General features: G+C 51.8%; 1 protein-coding gene across 4 annotated transcripts; it reads right to left on the bottom strand.

Moving 5' to 3' along the window:
• Window positions 1-447: 447 nt before the first annotated feature.
• Window positions 448-16,330, bottom strand: SLC5A5 (solute carrier family 5 member 5). 4 transcript variants are annotated; one of them, XM_049877390.1, is made up of 16 exons: window positions 15,611-16,330; window positions 14,509-14,574; window positions 14,185-14,236; window positions 13,901-13,968; window positions 12,482-12,636; window positions 11,873-12,013; window positions 11,654-11,789; window positions 11,040-11,128; window positions 10,066-10,178; window positions 9,923-9,993; window positions 9,619-9,705; window positions 9,334-9,527; window positions 5,445-5,569; window positions 4,678-4,793; window positions 2,850-3,016; window positions 448-1,376 (listed from the first exon to the last, which is right to left on the bottom strand). In XM_049877390.1, the coding sequence occupies exons 1-15, from the start codon at window positions 15,965-15,967 to the stop codon at window positions 2,852-2,854; spliced, it is 1,935 nt and encodes a 644-aa protein (XP_049733347.1). In that variant the 5' UTR covers window positions 15,968-16,330; the 3' UTR covers window positions 448-1,376; window positions 2,850-2,851. The 4 variants fall into 4 exon arrangements, with proteins under 4 accessions (XP_049733347.1, XP_049733345.1, XP_049733349.1 ...); XM_049877388.1 differs by lacking the exon at window positions 448-1,376 and having other exon boundaries at window positions 1,383-3,016; XM_049877392.1 differs by lacking the exons at window positions 448-1,376; window positions 11,873-12,013 and having other exon boundaries at window positions 1,383-3,016.
• Window positions 16,331-16,639: the final 309 nt, after the last annotated feature.

Here is a 16,639-nt window from a genome sequence, read left to right as displayed (position 1 = left end):
CAAACCTGTTGCCGTGGAGTTGATTCTGACTCATACTGATCCTATAAGACAGAGTACAACTGCTCTATAGGGTTCCCAAGGCTGTAATCTTTATGAAAACAGATTGCCACATCTTTCTCCCACAGAGGAGGTGGTGGATTTGAACTGCCAACCTTTTAGTTAGCAGCCAAGCGCTTTAGCCACTGCACCACCAGGATCCCTTACACATCTACTAGAACGGCTAAGATCCTAAACACTGACAACACCAAATGCTGGCGAGGACGTGGAGCAACAGAAACTCTCATTCATGGCTGGTGGGAATGCAAAATGGGACAGCTGCTTTGGAAGACAGTCTGGCAGTTTCTTACAAAGCCACACATAGGCTTACTATATGATGCAGCAATCACACTCCTAGGTATTTATCCAAGTGAGATGAAAATGTATGTCCACATAAAAACCTGCACATAAATGTTTATAATAGCTTTATTCATAATAGCCCGATGTTGGAAGCAAGCAAGATGTCCGTCAATAGGTGAGTCAATAGACTGTGGTGCACCCATACAATGGAGTATTAGACAGCAGTAAAAAAGAATGAGCTATCAAGCCACAAAAAGACATGGAGGAACCTTAAATGCATACTGTTCGGTGAAAGCAGGCAGCCTGAAAAGGCTACATACCACGTGATTCCAACTCTAGGGCATTATGGAAAAGGCAAAACTATAGAGACAGTGAAAAGATCAGTAGTTGCCAAGGGCTGGTCAGGGGAGGGATGACTAGGTGGAACACAGGGCATTTTTAAGGCATTGAAACTGTTCTGTGTGATATTGTAGTAGAGAACACATGACGTGATGTTTGTCAAAATCCACAGATCTGCACAACACAAAGCGTGAACCTTCACACAGACTATGGACTTGAGTGAATAATAATGTATCCATATTGCTTCATCAATTGTAACAAATGTACCACAGGAATTTAAGATGTTAATAATAGGAGAAACTGTGCGGAGGTGGCAGTGAGGAGGGGCAGATTCAGGAGCTTTTCGTCCAAAAGGGGAGCAAGATACACCCCTACACTGAAGTAATCACCTGGTTCACTCTGTAAATACTCAAGAGTTTATTTACCAGCAGGCTGAGGGTCAAGGATGGGGGGCTGTATTAGTCTCCTGTGGCTGCTGTAACAAAGTAACAAAGTACCACAAAGTGGGCGGCCTACAAAAACAGCAATTTTTTGTCTCAATTCCGGAGGCCAGAAGTCTGAGATCAGGGTGTCGGCCGTGTTGGTTCCATCGGAGGCTTTGTGGGACAATCTGTTTCAAGCCTCTCTTAGCTTCTGGTGGCTTCCGGCATTCCTTAGCTTACAGCCACAGCATTACGTGCTGTCTGTCTTAGTTAGTGCTGCTGTAACAGAAATACCACAAGAGGATGGCTTTAAAGAACAGAAATTTATTTTCTCACAGTTCAGGAGGCTAGAAATCTGAATTCAGGGCACCAGCTCTAGAGGAAGGCTCTCTCTTGGCTCTGGGGGAAGGTCTCTTTCAGTTTCTGCAGACCTGGCATTTATTGATTCCTTGGCAATCTCCACGTGGCATCTACCTTCCCCTCCATTTGTGTTTGCTTTTTGTCTCTGTGCCTAATCTGCTCTTTTTATATCTCAAAAGTGGTTAGGTTTAAGACACACCCTATACTGATATGATCTCATGAACACAACAAAGAAAACCCTATACCCAAGTGGGATCACATGCACAGGTAGAGGGGTTAGGATTTCATCACATAATTTTGGGGGACACAATTCAGTCAATAGTTGTGTCTTCCTGTGTCTCTTCTCTTATAAGGACAGCAGCCACAGGATTAGGATCTACCCTACTCCAGTATGACCTCATGTTAACCCAACTGATAACATCTGCAAAGACCTTACTTCCAAACAAGGTCATGTTCACAGGTACTGGGGGTTAGTCAAACCTTTTGGGGGACATAATTCAATCCACAGCCGAGGGGCAGAGATTTGCACTCAGACCTTACTGAGGAGATCTGAGGTGGTGGCAGGGTAATTTTTCAGAGAGCATGGAACACCAAGCCCCAGCACCCAAGTTTTTGATGGTCCAAACTTGTCACAGGGCCCCCACCCTGACCCTTTACACTGGTGATAGGAACAGTGGGGCTTTATCATCCTGCAGCCCCAGACCCGTCCCTGCCCCGACCCCCTTGCTGTGTGACCTCAATCTCAGCCTCAGTTTCATCTTCCATAAAATAGGTTCAGGGTCTTTGATGAATGAGATGGCTAAAGTGCCCAGCCTGGATCAGGTTCCAAGGTTCAAGATGGAGTGGCTTCAGATCCCCCAAGGGAGGAAAACAGAGAGGGGACCAAGGAGGGAGAGACTCTCCATGAGTTCCTGGTGTGTTGTGTGACCCTGCCAAGTTGCTACCCCTCTCTGGGCCTCAGTTTTCCCACCTGTGAAATGGGGGAAAGGGGGGTTGGATACGAGAACCTCCAAAATCTTCTCTAAGGTCCAGATGTATCACAGGGAAGAGCTGGGGTCTTTCTGAGACTCTGATGTTGGCCTTGGAGGTTTTCTATATTGTCCACAGGAAACTCCAACATTTGCATTCTAGGCAAGCATCTGGCACTGTTCTGAGGGGAGCAGCAGGGGTGCAGCATCTAAGACCAAAGGTGGCTGGAGGCAGGGGGCTGGACAAAATGGCCTGGAGGTGGGGTTTCTCCTCTTCTTGCAGGGCAGGGACACTCAGGCTAATGTGTACATATTGTGGGTCCAGCCAGTTGGAGCCCAGACCATTAGCCACCCTCCCCACCCCCAGCCTGGGATTGGCCAGTCCACAAGTCCCTTCCCTGGCAGTCAGTCGGGCTGGCCCCACCCTCAGAGATTCGACTCCCGCAGGTCCAGGCCATCATCTTGGCCACTGTGGGTGGTCCGTGAGCCAGCAACCTCCACCTCCTTCTGCCCCAGGAAAAGTAGGCCATCCTCATGGATGGGCAGGAAGTCAGGAGACCTATTGGCTCCAAGGGGTAGTTCCTCGGGACCCTGAAGGGAGGGAAGAAGACCCCATGTCAGCTCATCTTATAGATGAGGGCCTGGGAGGGGAGCCAGCCAGGAGCCCACAACACCCCTTTCTACTCTTTACCCCTCCCCAAAAAATCAGCTGCTGTCAAGTCCACCCTGACTCATTGCGACCCCATGTGTGTCAGAGTCGAACTCCACAGAGTTTTCAACAGCTGATTTTGGAAGTAGATCACCAAGATTTTCTTCCGAGGCACCACTGGGAGGACTCAAACCTCCAACTTTTGGCGAGCAGCCAATCATATTAATCATTTGCACTGCCCAGGGACTCCAGTCCCGTCCCCTTGCCTCTAAAACCTCCATCCACTTCTCCACCTTATGCCCATGACACCTACTAGTTCAGGCCATCAACCTTGTGTACGTGCTGCAGTAGGTGCCTCCCTCCTGCCTCTCTCCTTCCTCTGCTTCTCTGCCTGTCCCTCTTCGAGAAAATCAATGAAATATTTCCCCACAGCAGGTAGGCGAGCTTTAAAAACCTTCAACCAAATCCTTTCCCTCCCTAGTCCTCAACTCTCATCTGCCAGGACTGTTCTGACCTCAGGGCCTTTGCACCTGCTGTGCCTTCCCCTGGGAATGCCCTTTCCCCCAGATCTCCCATAGCTGCTCTTCCTCCTCCTTCAGAGCTCAACATTATCTCCTCCAACAGGTTGCCACTGATTTCCCTGACTAACCAGTTGTCGTCAATTCAATTCCGACTCATTCGACCCCATGAATATCAAAGTAGTACTGTGCTCCACAGGGTTTTCTTGGCAGTAATGTTTACAGAATCAAATCACCAGGCCTTTCTTCTGCAGTGCCAGTGAGTGGGTTGGAACCACAAGCCTTTCATTTAGCAGTAGACCACAAACCATTTTGCCACACAAGGACCTGAATTTATCTTTGAGGAGGCCTGATCTCTAAGGCAGCATACCTGGGTGGTGCACATGGTTAACACATTCAGCTGCTAACCAAAAGGCTGACGTTTGAGTGTACCCAGAGGTGCCTCAGAAGAAAGGCCTGACACTCCTGGAAAAGCAGCCATTGAAAACCCTGTGGAGCAGCCTACTCTGACACACACGGGGTCACCATGGGTCAAGGTCAAATAGATGGAAACTGGTAACTGGTCATTTTATTTTAAAAGAAAACTTTATATCAATACCCTAAGAGCAGACAAGCTTCAGTTGCCATAAATTGCAAGTAACTGTAAAAACAGAAGGAAAGTGAAAAGTATTAAACTCTGCTCCCTCTTTGTTAAGCCAGTTGATACCGAGTCAACTCTGACTCATGGCGACCCCATGTATTACAGAGTAGAACTGTGTTCCACAGGGTTTTCATGGCTGTAATCTTTATGGATGCAGATGGCAAGGCCTTCTGTGGTGCTGCTGGGTGGGTTCGAACCACCAACTATTTGGTTAGTAGCCAAGTGCAAGCCATTTGCACAACCCAGGGACATTTGGAGTAATAAAAAGTGTGAAAGACATATCAGCTCCCAACTGAGCCTTTCTACTGGAGGCAATGAGAGACTGGAAAAATCTATGACTCTAACCATGTCCCTCCCCTGAGTTATGGCCAAGCCCAGAGTGTCCAAAGCCACTTCGCTGGCTCTGTCCCTGTCCCTGTTCTAGAAACCCAGCCCTGGGACTGACCTTGGCCAAGTTGTCATCTAGGGGGGCCTCTTCCCCCTTGGGGGCAACTGATGCTGTCTGCTTCATGAAGTCCCACCACAGCAGCCCGGGGCCCAGGGCACTGCGCTTGGTGGGCCCTGAGGGTCAAGGAGAAAGGAGGACATTTAATGAAGGGGGTAGTGGGGACTAGAAACAGAGCCCTAGTGGGGGACAGGGAAGCCTGGGCTCTGGAGTCTGATAGGTTCAAATATCAGCTCTGAAAGCAACTCTGGCAAGACCCTGCCCCCTCTCTGGGCTTCAGTTTCCTTATCTGCACAGTGAGAGATTGAAAGACATCAATAGATGTCCTGGATGGTCCAATGAGTTGTTCCACTCACAGCTGTGTCCCCAGCGCTGAGAACAGTGCCTGTCACAAAGGAGGTGCTGAATATAGCTTGGTGACATATGCAAGACCTGGGGCTCGAGAAATGAGAACAGGTACTGCTATCACTGGATTTGTTCCTTCCTGCTTGCTCCGTTGGAGCCAGAAGTTATATTTCAGCACCAGGGACAGCACCCCGCTGTCCTGACCACTGTCCTGGTGTTAGCGGTGGTGGGGTGCCTCAGGCTCTCCCTCTGGAAAATGGATCAAGTGACTGCCACCCTGCAGGGCTGTCATGAGTATTAGGGTCCCAGATTTGCCCAACATGGAGTGGGCACCTGGCCAATGGAGTCCTTCCTCCCCTTCCTGCTGACCTTGAGGCAGAGGGACAAATGGAGTAACCTCTGAGGTCAACTGCCATGCTCACCTGTCAGACAGCTGATCAGGGCTCCACACAGAATGGTGCTCAGCGTGCCTAGGGCACCATAATATAGATAGGAGATGGCATAGAAGGTGTCAGCCAAGGCAGGTCGGTTGGGGTCCATCCCTGGGCTGGGAATGGGAGAGATGAGCAATGGGCCTCCTCCTTCACCCCATTCATATCCAAAAGCCATCCACAGCCCATCCACTTCCTCCTGTCTCCACACCCTTGGCCTAGCCAACCCTCCCTCTGTGGCAGCTAGGACAGGTGCAGTAGCCAGTCTTCCTCCTCTCCATTCCCTGGACATTCTCCACAGGCAGTCAGAGGGAACATTCTTAAAATGCAACTCAGATTATCTCCTGCCCCTTCTCATCACCCTCCATGGCTTCCAATTGCCCTCAGAATCAAACCGAATTAAACTCTAGGAAGAAAACAAAAGTTCGAATCTTTATAACCTTGGGCTAGGCAATTATTTCTTAGATATGACACCAAAAGCACAAGTGACAAAAGAAAAAATAAATTGGGCTTAATCAGAATTAGAAAATTTTGTGCATCAAAGGACACTATTAACTATAAAAGAACCTTGATCAAAAGGGGGGAAATGTAGAACAGATTTCAAATTCTCATGGAATCCAAACTTTCTGGAGCCATGGAGGCTGGCTGGATGAACCCCCAAAACTATTGCCCTGAGATAAAGTTTAAGCCAAAAATTCACCCCGAAGTCTTCTTAAAACTAAACAATAATTTAGCTTAAGTAGTAAGGAATGTTGGCCATAATTAGATAGGAAACATAGTGGGAGTGAGTTTATGTTAACAGGGGAGAAACAACTCAGTAAAGGATGGTGTGAATGGTTGCACAACTCAAAATATGTAATCAATGTCACCGAAAGGTACATGTAGAAACTGCTGAATTGGTTACGTTCTGCTGTGTATATTCTCAACAACAACAAAATAAAATAAATTATTTTTTTTTAATGGGCAAAACACTTGAACAAATATTTTACAAAGGAAGATACATAAATGGTCAATAGCCAAAACCAAACCTGTTGCTGTCAAGTTGCTTCTGACTCATAGTAACCATAAACATATGAAAAACACTCAACATCCTTAGCCAACAAGGAAATGAAAATTAAAACCACCACGAGAAACCACTATACACCCACTAGAATGGCCAACATTAAAAAGACCAATGACGGTATTGGTTAGGATCTAAAACAAACAGAATTCTCGTACACTTCTATTCGAAATGTAAAATGGTGCAATCGCTTCGGAAGAAGGTTTGGTAATTTCATAGAAAGTTAAATATAAGAGCCTTACTTGAAATAGCTAAAAACTAGAAACAAATGCCCATCAACTGGAGACTGAATACATAAATTGTGATATATTCATACCGTGGAACACTTCTCAGCAATAAAAAGGAATGAATTATGGATCCATGCAACAAGATATATGAAGTTCACAGACATCATGCCGAGTAAAAGAAGCCTAGCACAAAAGAGTGCACATTTGATGACTCCATGTATATGAAATTCTAGAACTGGCAAAACTAATTTGTAGTGAAAAAAATCAGAACTGTGGTTGCCTAGAGGGTGCAGAGTGGAAGAAGAATTGACTGGGAAGAGAGAGGAAGAATCTTGCTGGGGTGATACAGGTGTTCTATATCTTCATTGTGATATGGGTTACAAAGATGTATCCATTTTCAAAGCTGAACAGTCAATATTTGGGCATTTTATGTAAATTTTAACCTTAAAAAAAATAATCGAGTGGGAGATGAAGAGTGGGTGGAGGTAGAGACTAAACAAAATAGCAGAATGTTGATTGTTGTCAAACCTGAGGGATAGGTAGAAGGATACTCATTATAGTATTCTGTTTATTTTGTAAATGTTTGAAATTTTCCACAATAAACAGTTTTTTTAATGAGAAAAAAAAAAAAAGGACACTATCAAGGGAGTGAAAAGACAACCCAGAGGATAGGAGAAAATATTTGTCAATCATATATCTGATAAGAATCTAGGATGCAGAAAAGAACACTTACAATTCAACAACAAGAAGACAAATAGCCCAATTTAAAAATGGGCAGAGAATTTGAATAGACATGTCTCCAAAGAAGATATACAGTCAACAGACTCGTGAAAAGACGACTGATGTCATTAGTCATCACTGATGCAAATCAAAACCACAGTAAGATATCACTTCACACTCACCAGGATGGCTAGAACCAAAACGACAATAACAAGCGTTCGCAAGGATATGGGGAAGTTGAAACCCTCGTACTTGGTTGGTGGGAATGTAAAATGGTGCGGCTTCTGTGGAAAACAGTTTGGGGGTTTCTTAAAAAGTTAAACATAGAATTACCATATAACCCAGCAATTCCACTCCTAGGTATATACCGAAGAGAAATGGAAACATAAGGCCATATAAAAACCAATACATAAATGTTCATAGCAGCATTTATTTGCAATAGCCCAAAAGGTAGAAACAATCCAAACGTCCACCAGCGGATGAATGGATAAACACAACGTGGTCCATTCATACAGTGGAATATTATTTAGCCATAAAAGTAATGAGGTTTTCATACATGCTATGACTTGGATGAACCTCAAAAACATCACGCTGAGTGACCAGACACAAAAGACCGCATAGTGTCTGATTCTGTTTATATGAAATGTCCAGAACAGGCAAATCCATAGAGACAGAAAGCAGATTAAGGTTGCAGGGGCTGAAGGGAGGGGGACTGGGATTGACTGCTACTGGGCACAGGGTTTCCATTGGGTGATGAGAATGTTCTTGAATTAGATAGTGATTATGGTTGCAGAGCCCTGTGAAAAAAACCACTGAGTTGTGCACTTTCAAATGGTTAATTTTATGGTATGTGAATTATATCTCAATTTTAGAAAAAACTAAAACCACGTTCCTCCACATCGAGATCAATTGGCATAACAAAATGTATTAAGACAGCATTTTGCATCCCACTCTGAAGAGTGATGTCTGGGGTCTTAAACACTAGCAAGCAGCCACCAATTGGTCTCAACCCACTTGGAGCAAAGGAGAATGAAGAACACCAAGGTCACAAGATAATTATGAGCCCAAGAGACAGAAAGGGCCTCATAAACCAGAGACTACATCAGCCTGAGACCAGAAGAACTAGATGGTGCCCGGCTATAACCAATGACTGCCCTGACAGGGAACACAACAGAGAACCCCTGAGGGAGCAGGAGAGCAGTGGGACGTAGACCTCAAATTCTCTTAAAAAGACCAGACTTAATGATCTGAGAGCAGAGGGACCCCAGAGGTCATGGTCCCCAGACCTTCTTTTAGCCCAAGACTGGAACCATCCCCAAAGCCAACTCTTTAGACAGGGACCGGACTGGGCTATAAGACAGAAAGTGATACTGGTGAGGAGTGAGCTTCTCGGCTCAAGTAGACACATGAGCCTATATGGGCATCTCCTGTCGGGGGCGGGGGGGGGGAGATGAGAAGGCAGAGGGGGACAGGAGCTGGTTGAATACACAAAGGGAATACAGGGTGGAGAAGAGGAGTATGCTGTCTCATTAGGGGGAGAGCAGCTAGGAGTACATAGCAAGGTGTGTATGTTTTTGTATGAGAGGCTGACTTGATTAGTAAACTTTCACTTAAAGCACAATAAAAAATAAAAAAACACGTTCCTCCCGCTGGATCTCTGCTCCTCCCCTCCGCTCATCCTATTAAATCTACCCAACCTCGCCTTAGCTGGAATTCAAACTTAATCCAGCCTCCTGGCTTTGCACTTGCTGTTCCCGCTGCCAGAAATGTCCTTCCCTCATCTCATCCCAAGTTACACTCCTCATTCAAGGTTCAGTTACCAGCCCGCGCTGACCACACCCTGTCAGGCCACGTCCCCCCCCAGCCTGCTCACCTGGGCTCGCCGCTGGAGGCATTGGAGGCGAGTAGCGGACCCAGGAGGCCAGAGACGTTGGCTGGGGACGCGGCGCAGCCTTCCGCCGAGGTGGACAGAACCCCCATGATCTGCTCACTGGGCGGGTACAGGGTGGCACCCAGGGCCACCCACAGCGAGAGAGCCACACCAATGCCGAGCCCAGAGAGGACTCCCTGGGGGGGGAGCCGGCGTCAGGTGAGGGGTTTATCCAGCCACGCCCTCCAGTCCCTCTCTGAGCGCTCCCCTACTCGGCCCCCTACTCACCGCAGTGTTGCAGGCTGGAAGAAACATTCCCAGGACGAAGACTCCCAGCAGGGGGCCGCTGATGACGCCCATGACGGTGAAGGAACCCTGGGGGTGGGGAAAAACGTGGCTGAGGAATTCACTGTGGGGCTCTGGTGCCCCATGAGAGGCCTGAGTGCCTCAGTTTCTCTAAGGGAAGAGGATCCCCCTGTACCTGCCTCTCTCCCCTGAATTGGAGGCAAAGATGCTGACTTGGGGTCGTGATCACTTTCATGGGGACAAAGGCCCCACCCTTCAGGGAGACCGGGGAGGTGGGGGGACTCACCTGGAGGACACCGCCTCCAAGCAGCGAAGACAGAGCTGCCACAGTCAGACAGGACGAGCCATAGATGAGAGCTGTGGGAGTAGGGTAGGGCGGTCAAGGGGGAGAGGCTGCCCTCTTCCCCTAGCCGGGTCCCCTGAACTTACAGAGCCCCTTGGAGATGATCATGAGCCTCCGGGGCGCCAGGTTCGGCAGCCGGGGCTTAATGAGGTCCTCCACAGTGACTGCGGCCATGGCGTTGATGCTGGTGGACGCTGTGCTGTGTGACGGATGGGGGGGGTGGGGGGCTGAGGAGGGTCATGTAACATCTGGGGACTAGCCACACCTCCTCCTGGGCCCACTGGCTCCAGGCACTCCCAGCCACGTGCACCATCTGGCCTGCCAGACCCCCCCCCGCCAACCCGAGGGCAGAGGTGAGGGTGACAGAGTTCCCAGGAGAGTTGTCCAGACCCCTGCCCCACGACCTTAGATGCCCTTGCCGCCGTTGCTACCGCAGCTGCTGGGAGCAGGGGCCAAAGATGCACGTGCAAGTAGCACAAGGGCAATAATGAGGCGCAGGAAAGGGCAGAGAGGTGCTACATGGGACCCAGGGCACAGCTGGGGCCTTGACAAGGAGGGAGCGCTAGTGTGTGGAGAAGGAGAAACCTCTGCAGTGTGGGGGCCCAAGGGCAGAGGTGGGGGCAGAGATTTAGAATGGCAATACCCGCCACATAGTAGGTGCTCAATAAACATTTGTTGAAAGAAGGGAAGGAAGAGAGGTAGGGAGGGAGGAAGGAAGAAAAATTGGAGGGAAGGAGGGAGACAGAGAGAGAAAGGAAAGAAAGAAGGAAGAGAGGGACGGAGGGACTGAAAAAGGGAGGGAGGAAGAAAAGAAGGGAGGGAGAGGGGTGAGGGGTGAGTCCGTTGTGGCCCTGCCAGGTGATAAGGAGGCAAAGCCCTCACAGCCAGAGTCCCTATGCTCAGGTGCACCCAGCCCACCTGAGCCACCCACTGGGGATGGAGCAGGAAACATGACTGATGGACATGCCCAGGACGTTCCATCCCCTGGCGGGCTGCCGGTGGGGGCAAGGAGACCCCGAGGGACTTGGATATGGCTGGGCTAGTGGACGGGGCTGCTCACCTGAGGGTACCACTGTAGGCACAGGCCAAGAAGAGGCCCGGGATGCCAGGCAGGTCCTCGAAGATGTCCAACACCAGCAAGGGCATATACTGGGGGGAGTCAGGGGCCAGGCTCCAGAACAGCCGCACTTCAAGTGGGGCCCTGAATGTCCTGACCTCGGGGGGTCACTTCCTCTCTGACCCCCCCAGCCTCACTTTCCTCCTCTTTAAAGTAAGGTCATGACAGCCTTGGCTCATCAGCTCTTGGAGTATTTGATGGGAAACTAACTGCTTGTGCAGGGAACAGCATGAGGAACAGAGTAGGTGCTTGGGACATGGGAGATTGTCATTATTATTATCAACACTTTGTGCCCAGACCATGGCCCATCTCCTCCTTGCCCTCCCCCAGGGGGCCTCTCTGACTTCAGATCTGAATGTCCACCACTCCTGCATACCCCCAACCAGGGCTCTTCAATGCCCCTCAGCCTCATCGTCCCCACTGCTACTGGGTCCTCCTCCAAGCCAAGTTCTTTCCTGCCTCTGGACATCTGCACAGGCTGTTCCCTCTGCTAAGAATGCCTTTCCATATCCCACCCCCAAGGCTCAGAGAAAGGGTATGCAACGGGGTGGGCTCACCTGGTCAGGGGCAGTGATGCGACCAGCAAGGAGAGGGTCACAGTCACCGTCATTGTAAAACGTGAACATGACGATGCCACAGCAAGCAGCACTGCCCACAATCAGGAACAGGCCCAGCTGGTTGATGAGCACGGCCCTGGAGGAGGGGCAGGCTCAGCTGGAGGGAGTAGGGATTGCCATCTCCCAGAAGACCCCGCCCTGCCCCTCCTGAACACTCACAGCTTAGCCTGCCTTTCTGTGCGGCAGGCCACGTAGCGCTGCACCTGCGCCTGGTTCATGCCATACATGGAGAGCCACACCAATGTGCCACCCACCACAAAAGTCCAGAATGTGTAGCGGCTTCGTGGGTCAGGGTTAAAGCTGGAGCGGGATAGGCAAGTCAGTCATGTGGGGCTATCGCATTGACCTCACCCTCCTCCTCAGGTCTAAGTGGACATTCAGCGCTTTATGAGCCTTCAGGGGTCAATTGGGGATGGGCTCTGAAGGGTGAGTAGGTGTTCACCAGATTGGAAATTCATTTATTTGTTCATGGAATCATTCTCGTATGCATTCAAAATGATCCTTTCTGTACCCTGCTGGGACCTCAGAAAAGCTTCAGCCTCCAACCTGGGCAAAGAATGGAGGGGAGCAAAGCTGGGCACAGACCCCCTACTCCAGGCTGGTGAGGGTCAAGGCTAGGGCAGATGGAGCCTGGGGGAGCTTAGAGAGGGGCAGCCATGGGGTAAGGAAGGGCTTCCCAGAGGAGAGGGCATCAGCTGGCTTCTCACAGAGAACAAAGGGGTGCCAGCTCCATCCCTCTGTGGTGTCCCCCTCCACACTGTCACTCACTCCATCAGGTTGATCCGGGAGTGGTTCTGGGCAAGCTCAAACGCTCGCTGGGGCCCGCCTACAATCATAGTGCCTCGGGCCAGGACCACCCAGAAGCCCGTCAGCATGACCAGAACTTGGAACACATCAGTCCAGACCACAGCCTTCATGCCACCCTGCAAAAGAGGGCAGAGACAAGGCGAGAAGTTCAGATGGGCCATTTGGCTGGGGCCAACCAGGCCTGGCCTCCAGCAGTGACTGGGACCAATGCTCTTCTCTGCCTCAGTCGTCTCATCTGTACAATGAAGTTAAGAAGAGTACCACCCTCATAGTGAGTGGTGTTGTGAGGATTAAATAAGTTAGTAAGTGAAGAATACTTGGAACAGCACCTGGCACATTCAAATGCTTTTCGAGTGATTGTTGCCATTATTATTATTACCATTATTATTATCGCTACTAATATTATTAGCTGTTGTTTTTGCCCATTCAAACTCCATGCCTTTGCCTTCTGAAGGAAAAAAAACAACAGCAGTAATTGTCGAGTCAATGCCAACTCATGAAAACCCCATGTGTGTCAGACTACAAATGTGCTCCACAGGGCTGTGATCTTTCAGAAGTAGATTGCCAGGGCTTTCTTCTGAGGCACCTCTGGGCCAATTCAAGCTGCCAACCTTTCAGTTTGCAGGGGAGCTGTTAACCATATTTGCCACCCAGGGACTCCTTTCCCAAGGCAGCCCCTAGATTTTCCTATGGAGAAGCCCCTCCTCCTCTCGCAGTCCATTCAGGTGAGGCCGGCCCCAGCTCCAGCTGCAGAAATGGCCAATCAAAGCATCCTAAGCCCCTTAAACTGCCTTGAATGGCTCAACCTGGACACATGACAGGAACAGCCAAACAGCCCTCCCTAGGACTTTAGGCGGCCCCATCCTGAAACAAGAAACCCTGGTGGAATAGTGGTTAAGAGTTCGGCAGCTAACCAAAAGGTTAGCAGTTCAAATCCACCAGGCACTTCTTGGAAACTCTATGGTGGCAGTTCTACTCTGTCCTATAGAGTTGCTATGAGTCGGAATCGACTTGATGGCAATGGGTTTGGTTTGGTTTGGTATCCTGAAACAGAAGCTTAGTTTCTCATGAGAAAGAGTGGAAGGAACTCTGAAGCTGATGGGGCCCCAGAGACAGGAGAAAGATCCAGAGGAGACCCTGGATCCAGCCATGCCTGAAGCCAATATCCCTGGACTCGGCAATAGCACAGGGCCATAGAGATGACTTTCAGACAACTTCTCACTATATGGATGAGAAAACTGAAGCCCAGCTGGGACACGGGCTTCCTTGGGTAGCAAGGAGATAGGGGTTAGGCGGCCCACCCAGGATCTCCTCCCACAGAGAGACCCAGGAGACCTGGAGCCCCTTAGTAGGGGAGGGGTGGGTTCACCGGCCACTCACCACAGTTGTGTAGAAGGTGCAGATGGCTCCGGTGGATAGGAGTGACGCCCAGATATCCAGCCCGGTCACTGTGCCGACAGACCCTCCCATTAGGCTCCCTTGTGTTCCTCTCTCCGGCCCTCCTTTCTCCATGAGAATTCTTCCCTCCTTACCCTCTCCTAGAGTGGTGTTGCGCTGGGGGCACCTGCAACCCCTTCCCCTCCTCCCTCCTCAAGTCCGGCCTAAGCAGTTAGCTCGTCTGTGTCTGCCCGCCTGACACCCTCCAGTTATCCCCAGAGCCAAACCTTGGTTCAGGATGAGCGCGGGGGCGTAGATCACGATGCCAGTGTACAGCATCTGCAGGTAGGGGGCGGGGCTGGTAAGGCAGTCTGGGTGGGGGTCCTGCGCGGAGGTGGGGGGGGCCGGGAAAATGGGCAAGGCATGAGGGGTGGAGATCCGGCTTTGAAGGCTGGGGGCCAGGCCGGGCTGTAGGCGGGGCCAGGCCGGGCTGTAGGCAGGGCCTACGGGGCAGGGACAGGGTTGTGTAGGATGGGTGTGGGTTCAGGTCGGGCTGTGGTGGGGGCGGAGGAAAGTGGGGAGGGGGCGAGGACAGGGCCAGGGCCGCTCACGGTGGCCACTAGGTACTGGACCGTCCCGCAGAGCCGTACTGCACGGCCGAAGCGCATCTCCAGGTACTGCAAGAAGGAGCCAAGGGCTCTTGATCACCTAGACAGGCCCCGGCCGGGGACCTGAGGCCTCCCGGACTCACTCGCCCTCTTGGTCTCTGCCCTCTGCAACCCAACTGCTCTCGTCTCAGTTGCCGATGGTGACCCCCATCACGTGCACACATCCATCTGTCTGCACACACCTGTACATACGCTCCATCCCCGCTCCTGTGCACACAGCGTGGGTGCAGGCGGAGGGATCACCCGTGCGCACTCTCTCCCCAGTGGCGTCTCCCCACCCGGACTTCCCCAGCGCCTCCGCTCTGTGCACACTGACGTGCCTGCAGGCACCCCACAAAAACAGGGCCCCCGGGAAACGGTTATTGGGCGCCTACTGTTCGTCTGTAATGATTTTAATCCTTTCACGATTTTAGTCGTTTCACCCCATGCCCTGGGATAGACCTGTAATTAGCCCTGTTTGAAAATTCTAGGAGCCCTTGGGAGAAAGATGTGGCAATCTGCTTTTGTAAAGATTACAGCCTAGGAAACCCTACGGGGGCAGTTCTACTCTGTCCTACAGAGTCCCTATGCGTAGGAATTCGACCTGAGAGTCATTGGGTTTTTTTTTTTTTTTTTTGGTTGGGCAATTGGAGAAACCCAAGATGGTGACTATGAATTGGAATCAACTCGACGGCAACGGGGTTTAAGATAGTGAAGTCGAGTGTCAAATCCCGAACCGTGGTTGCCCTGTCGGCGCACACTCCCGTCGGCGCACACCCGAGAGTAGGGGGCGCAGGTGTGTACTAGCCGCCAAGCAAACCCCTCCAGACCGCGCCTGGCTCCGCCCCGCCTGGAAACTAGGCCACCTGCTGCTCTTCCACTTTCCTACCCCTCTCCTTACTGCCTGGGGCCACTTTCCAGAACCCTCCCACCTGTCTGTCGGGGGAGGGGGGGCGCCATTAAAGGTCCCAGGAGCCACCAGACTTCTGAGCAGCTCTTGGAAGCCCGGGGGCATTCCGACATCGCGTTCCCCTCCAGACGGCTTCTGCCCGCACCTCTGCCCTACCTGGTAGGTGCTGGTGAGGCCCAGGCGGTAGAAGACCGGCAAGAAGAGCATGGCGGTGAGCAGCGAGTTGAGCGACTGGCCCAGGCACATCCACAGGAATTTGAGGCCGTAGCGGTAGGCCTCGGCCGGCACGCCCAGCACCTGCACCGCCGACATGAAACTGGCGGCCAGCGACAGGCCCACGGGCAGGGCGGTCAGGCTCCGGCCGCCCGTGAAGAAGTCCTCCGCGCTGCGCTGCCCGCCGCGTGCCAGCCCGACCCCCAGCCCGATGCCCGTGGACACCAGCAACATGAGCGCAAAGACCCCGTAGTCCCAGGCCCCGAAGGTGGTCTGCGCCCCGACCGTGGCGTCTGCCATCAGTACTGGCCCGGGCGCCAAGCCCCCCTGCACCCCTGCCCGCGCGTCCCGTGTGCCCCCCGCGAGGGAAGCTAGCACCGACGGAGCAGGAAGAACCGGCCACAGCGAATTCCCCGCCTGTTCCCCTCCGTCCGATGCGAGGGATGCGGGCGGGGCCGGGGCAAGGGATTCCTTGGGCAACGGTCTGTGGGTCGTCGCTGCCGCCGCCCGCTTCCCTGTGCCTCCTTTCGGTCTACGCGTCTGCCCTGCCGTGTGTCGGTTCACTCGGGGTCCGGCTGCACTGTGCAGCCGTCTGTCCGGCCGCCCGCTGTCCGGAGCTACAGTCGAAGGTGGCAGTGGGGCTTAAAGGGGGAATCCGCCGCCGCAGGCTGCAGATTTATTGGCGCCTGGGGTCAGCGCAGCTCCACCCTCCCGAAGCTGGGGATGGGCCGGACACGCACCCTTTCCTTTCTGGACTGGGGTAGACAGGCCGGGGCGGGTCAAGTGTGCGGTTGTTCGGGGTGGGGGTGGAGAGGCTCCCAAATGCCTCCCTCGCTGCAACTGGCACTTGCCCTGGCCCAGGCTGTTAATATCTCCCACTGACAGGTGGAGAATTTGAGGCTCGGAGGGGGCATGTCACTGGCCCAAGGCCACAGAGCTGGGGGCAGCAAGCAGCTTTAGGATCCACACCCA

This window comes from Elephas maximus, chromosome 3, assembly GCF_024166365.1.
Source record: "Elephas maximus indicus isolate mEleMax1 chromosome 3, mEleMax1 primary haplotype, whole genome shotgun sequence".
NCBI classification, from domain to species: domain Eukaryota; kingdom Metazoa; phylum Chordata; class Mammalia; order Proboscidea; family Elephantidae; genus Elephas; species Elephas maximus.
The sequence above is the reverse complement of the archived record's forward strand: the minus strand, read 5'-3'. Positions and strand labels throughout refer to the sequence as shown.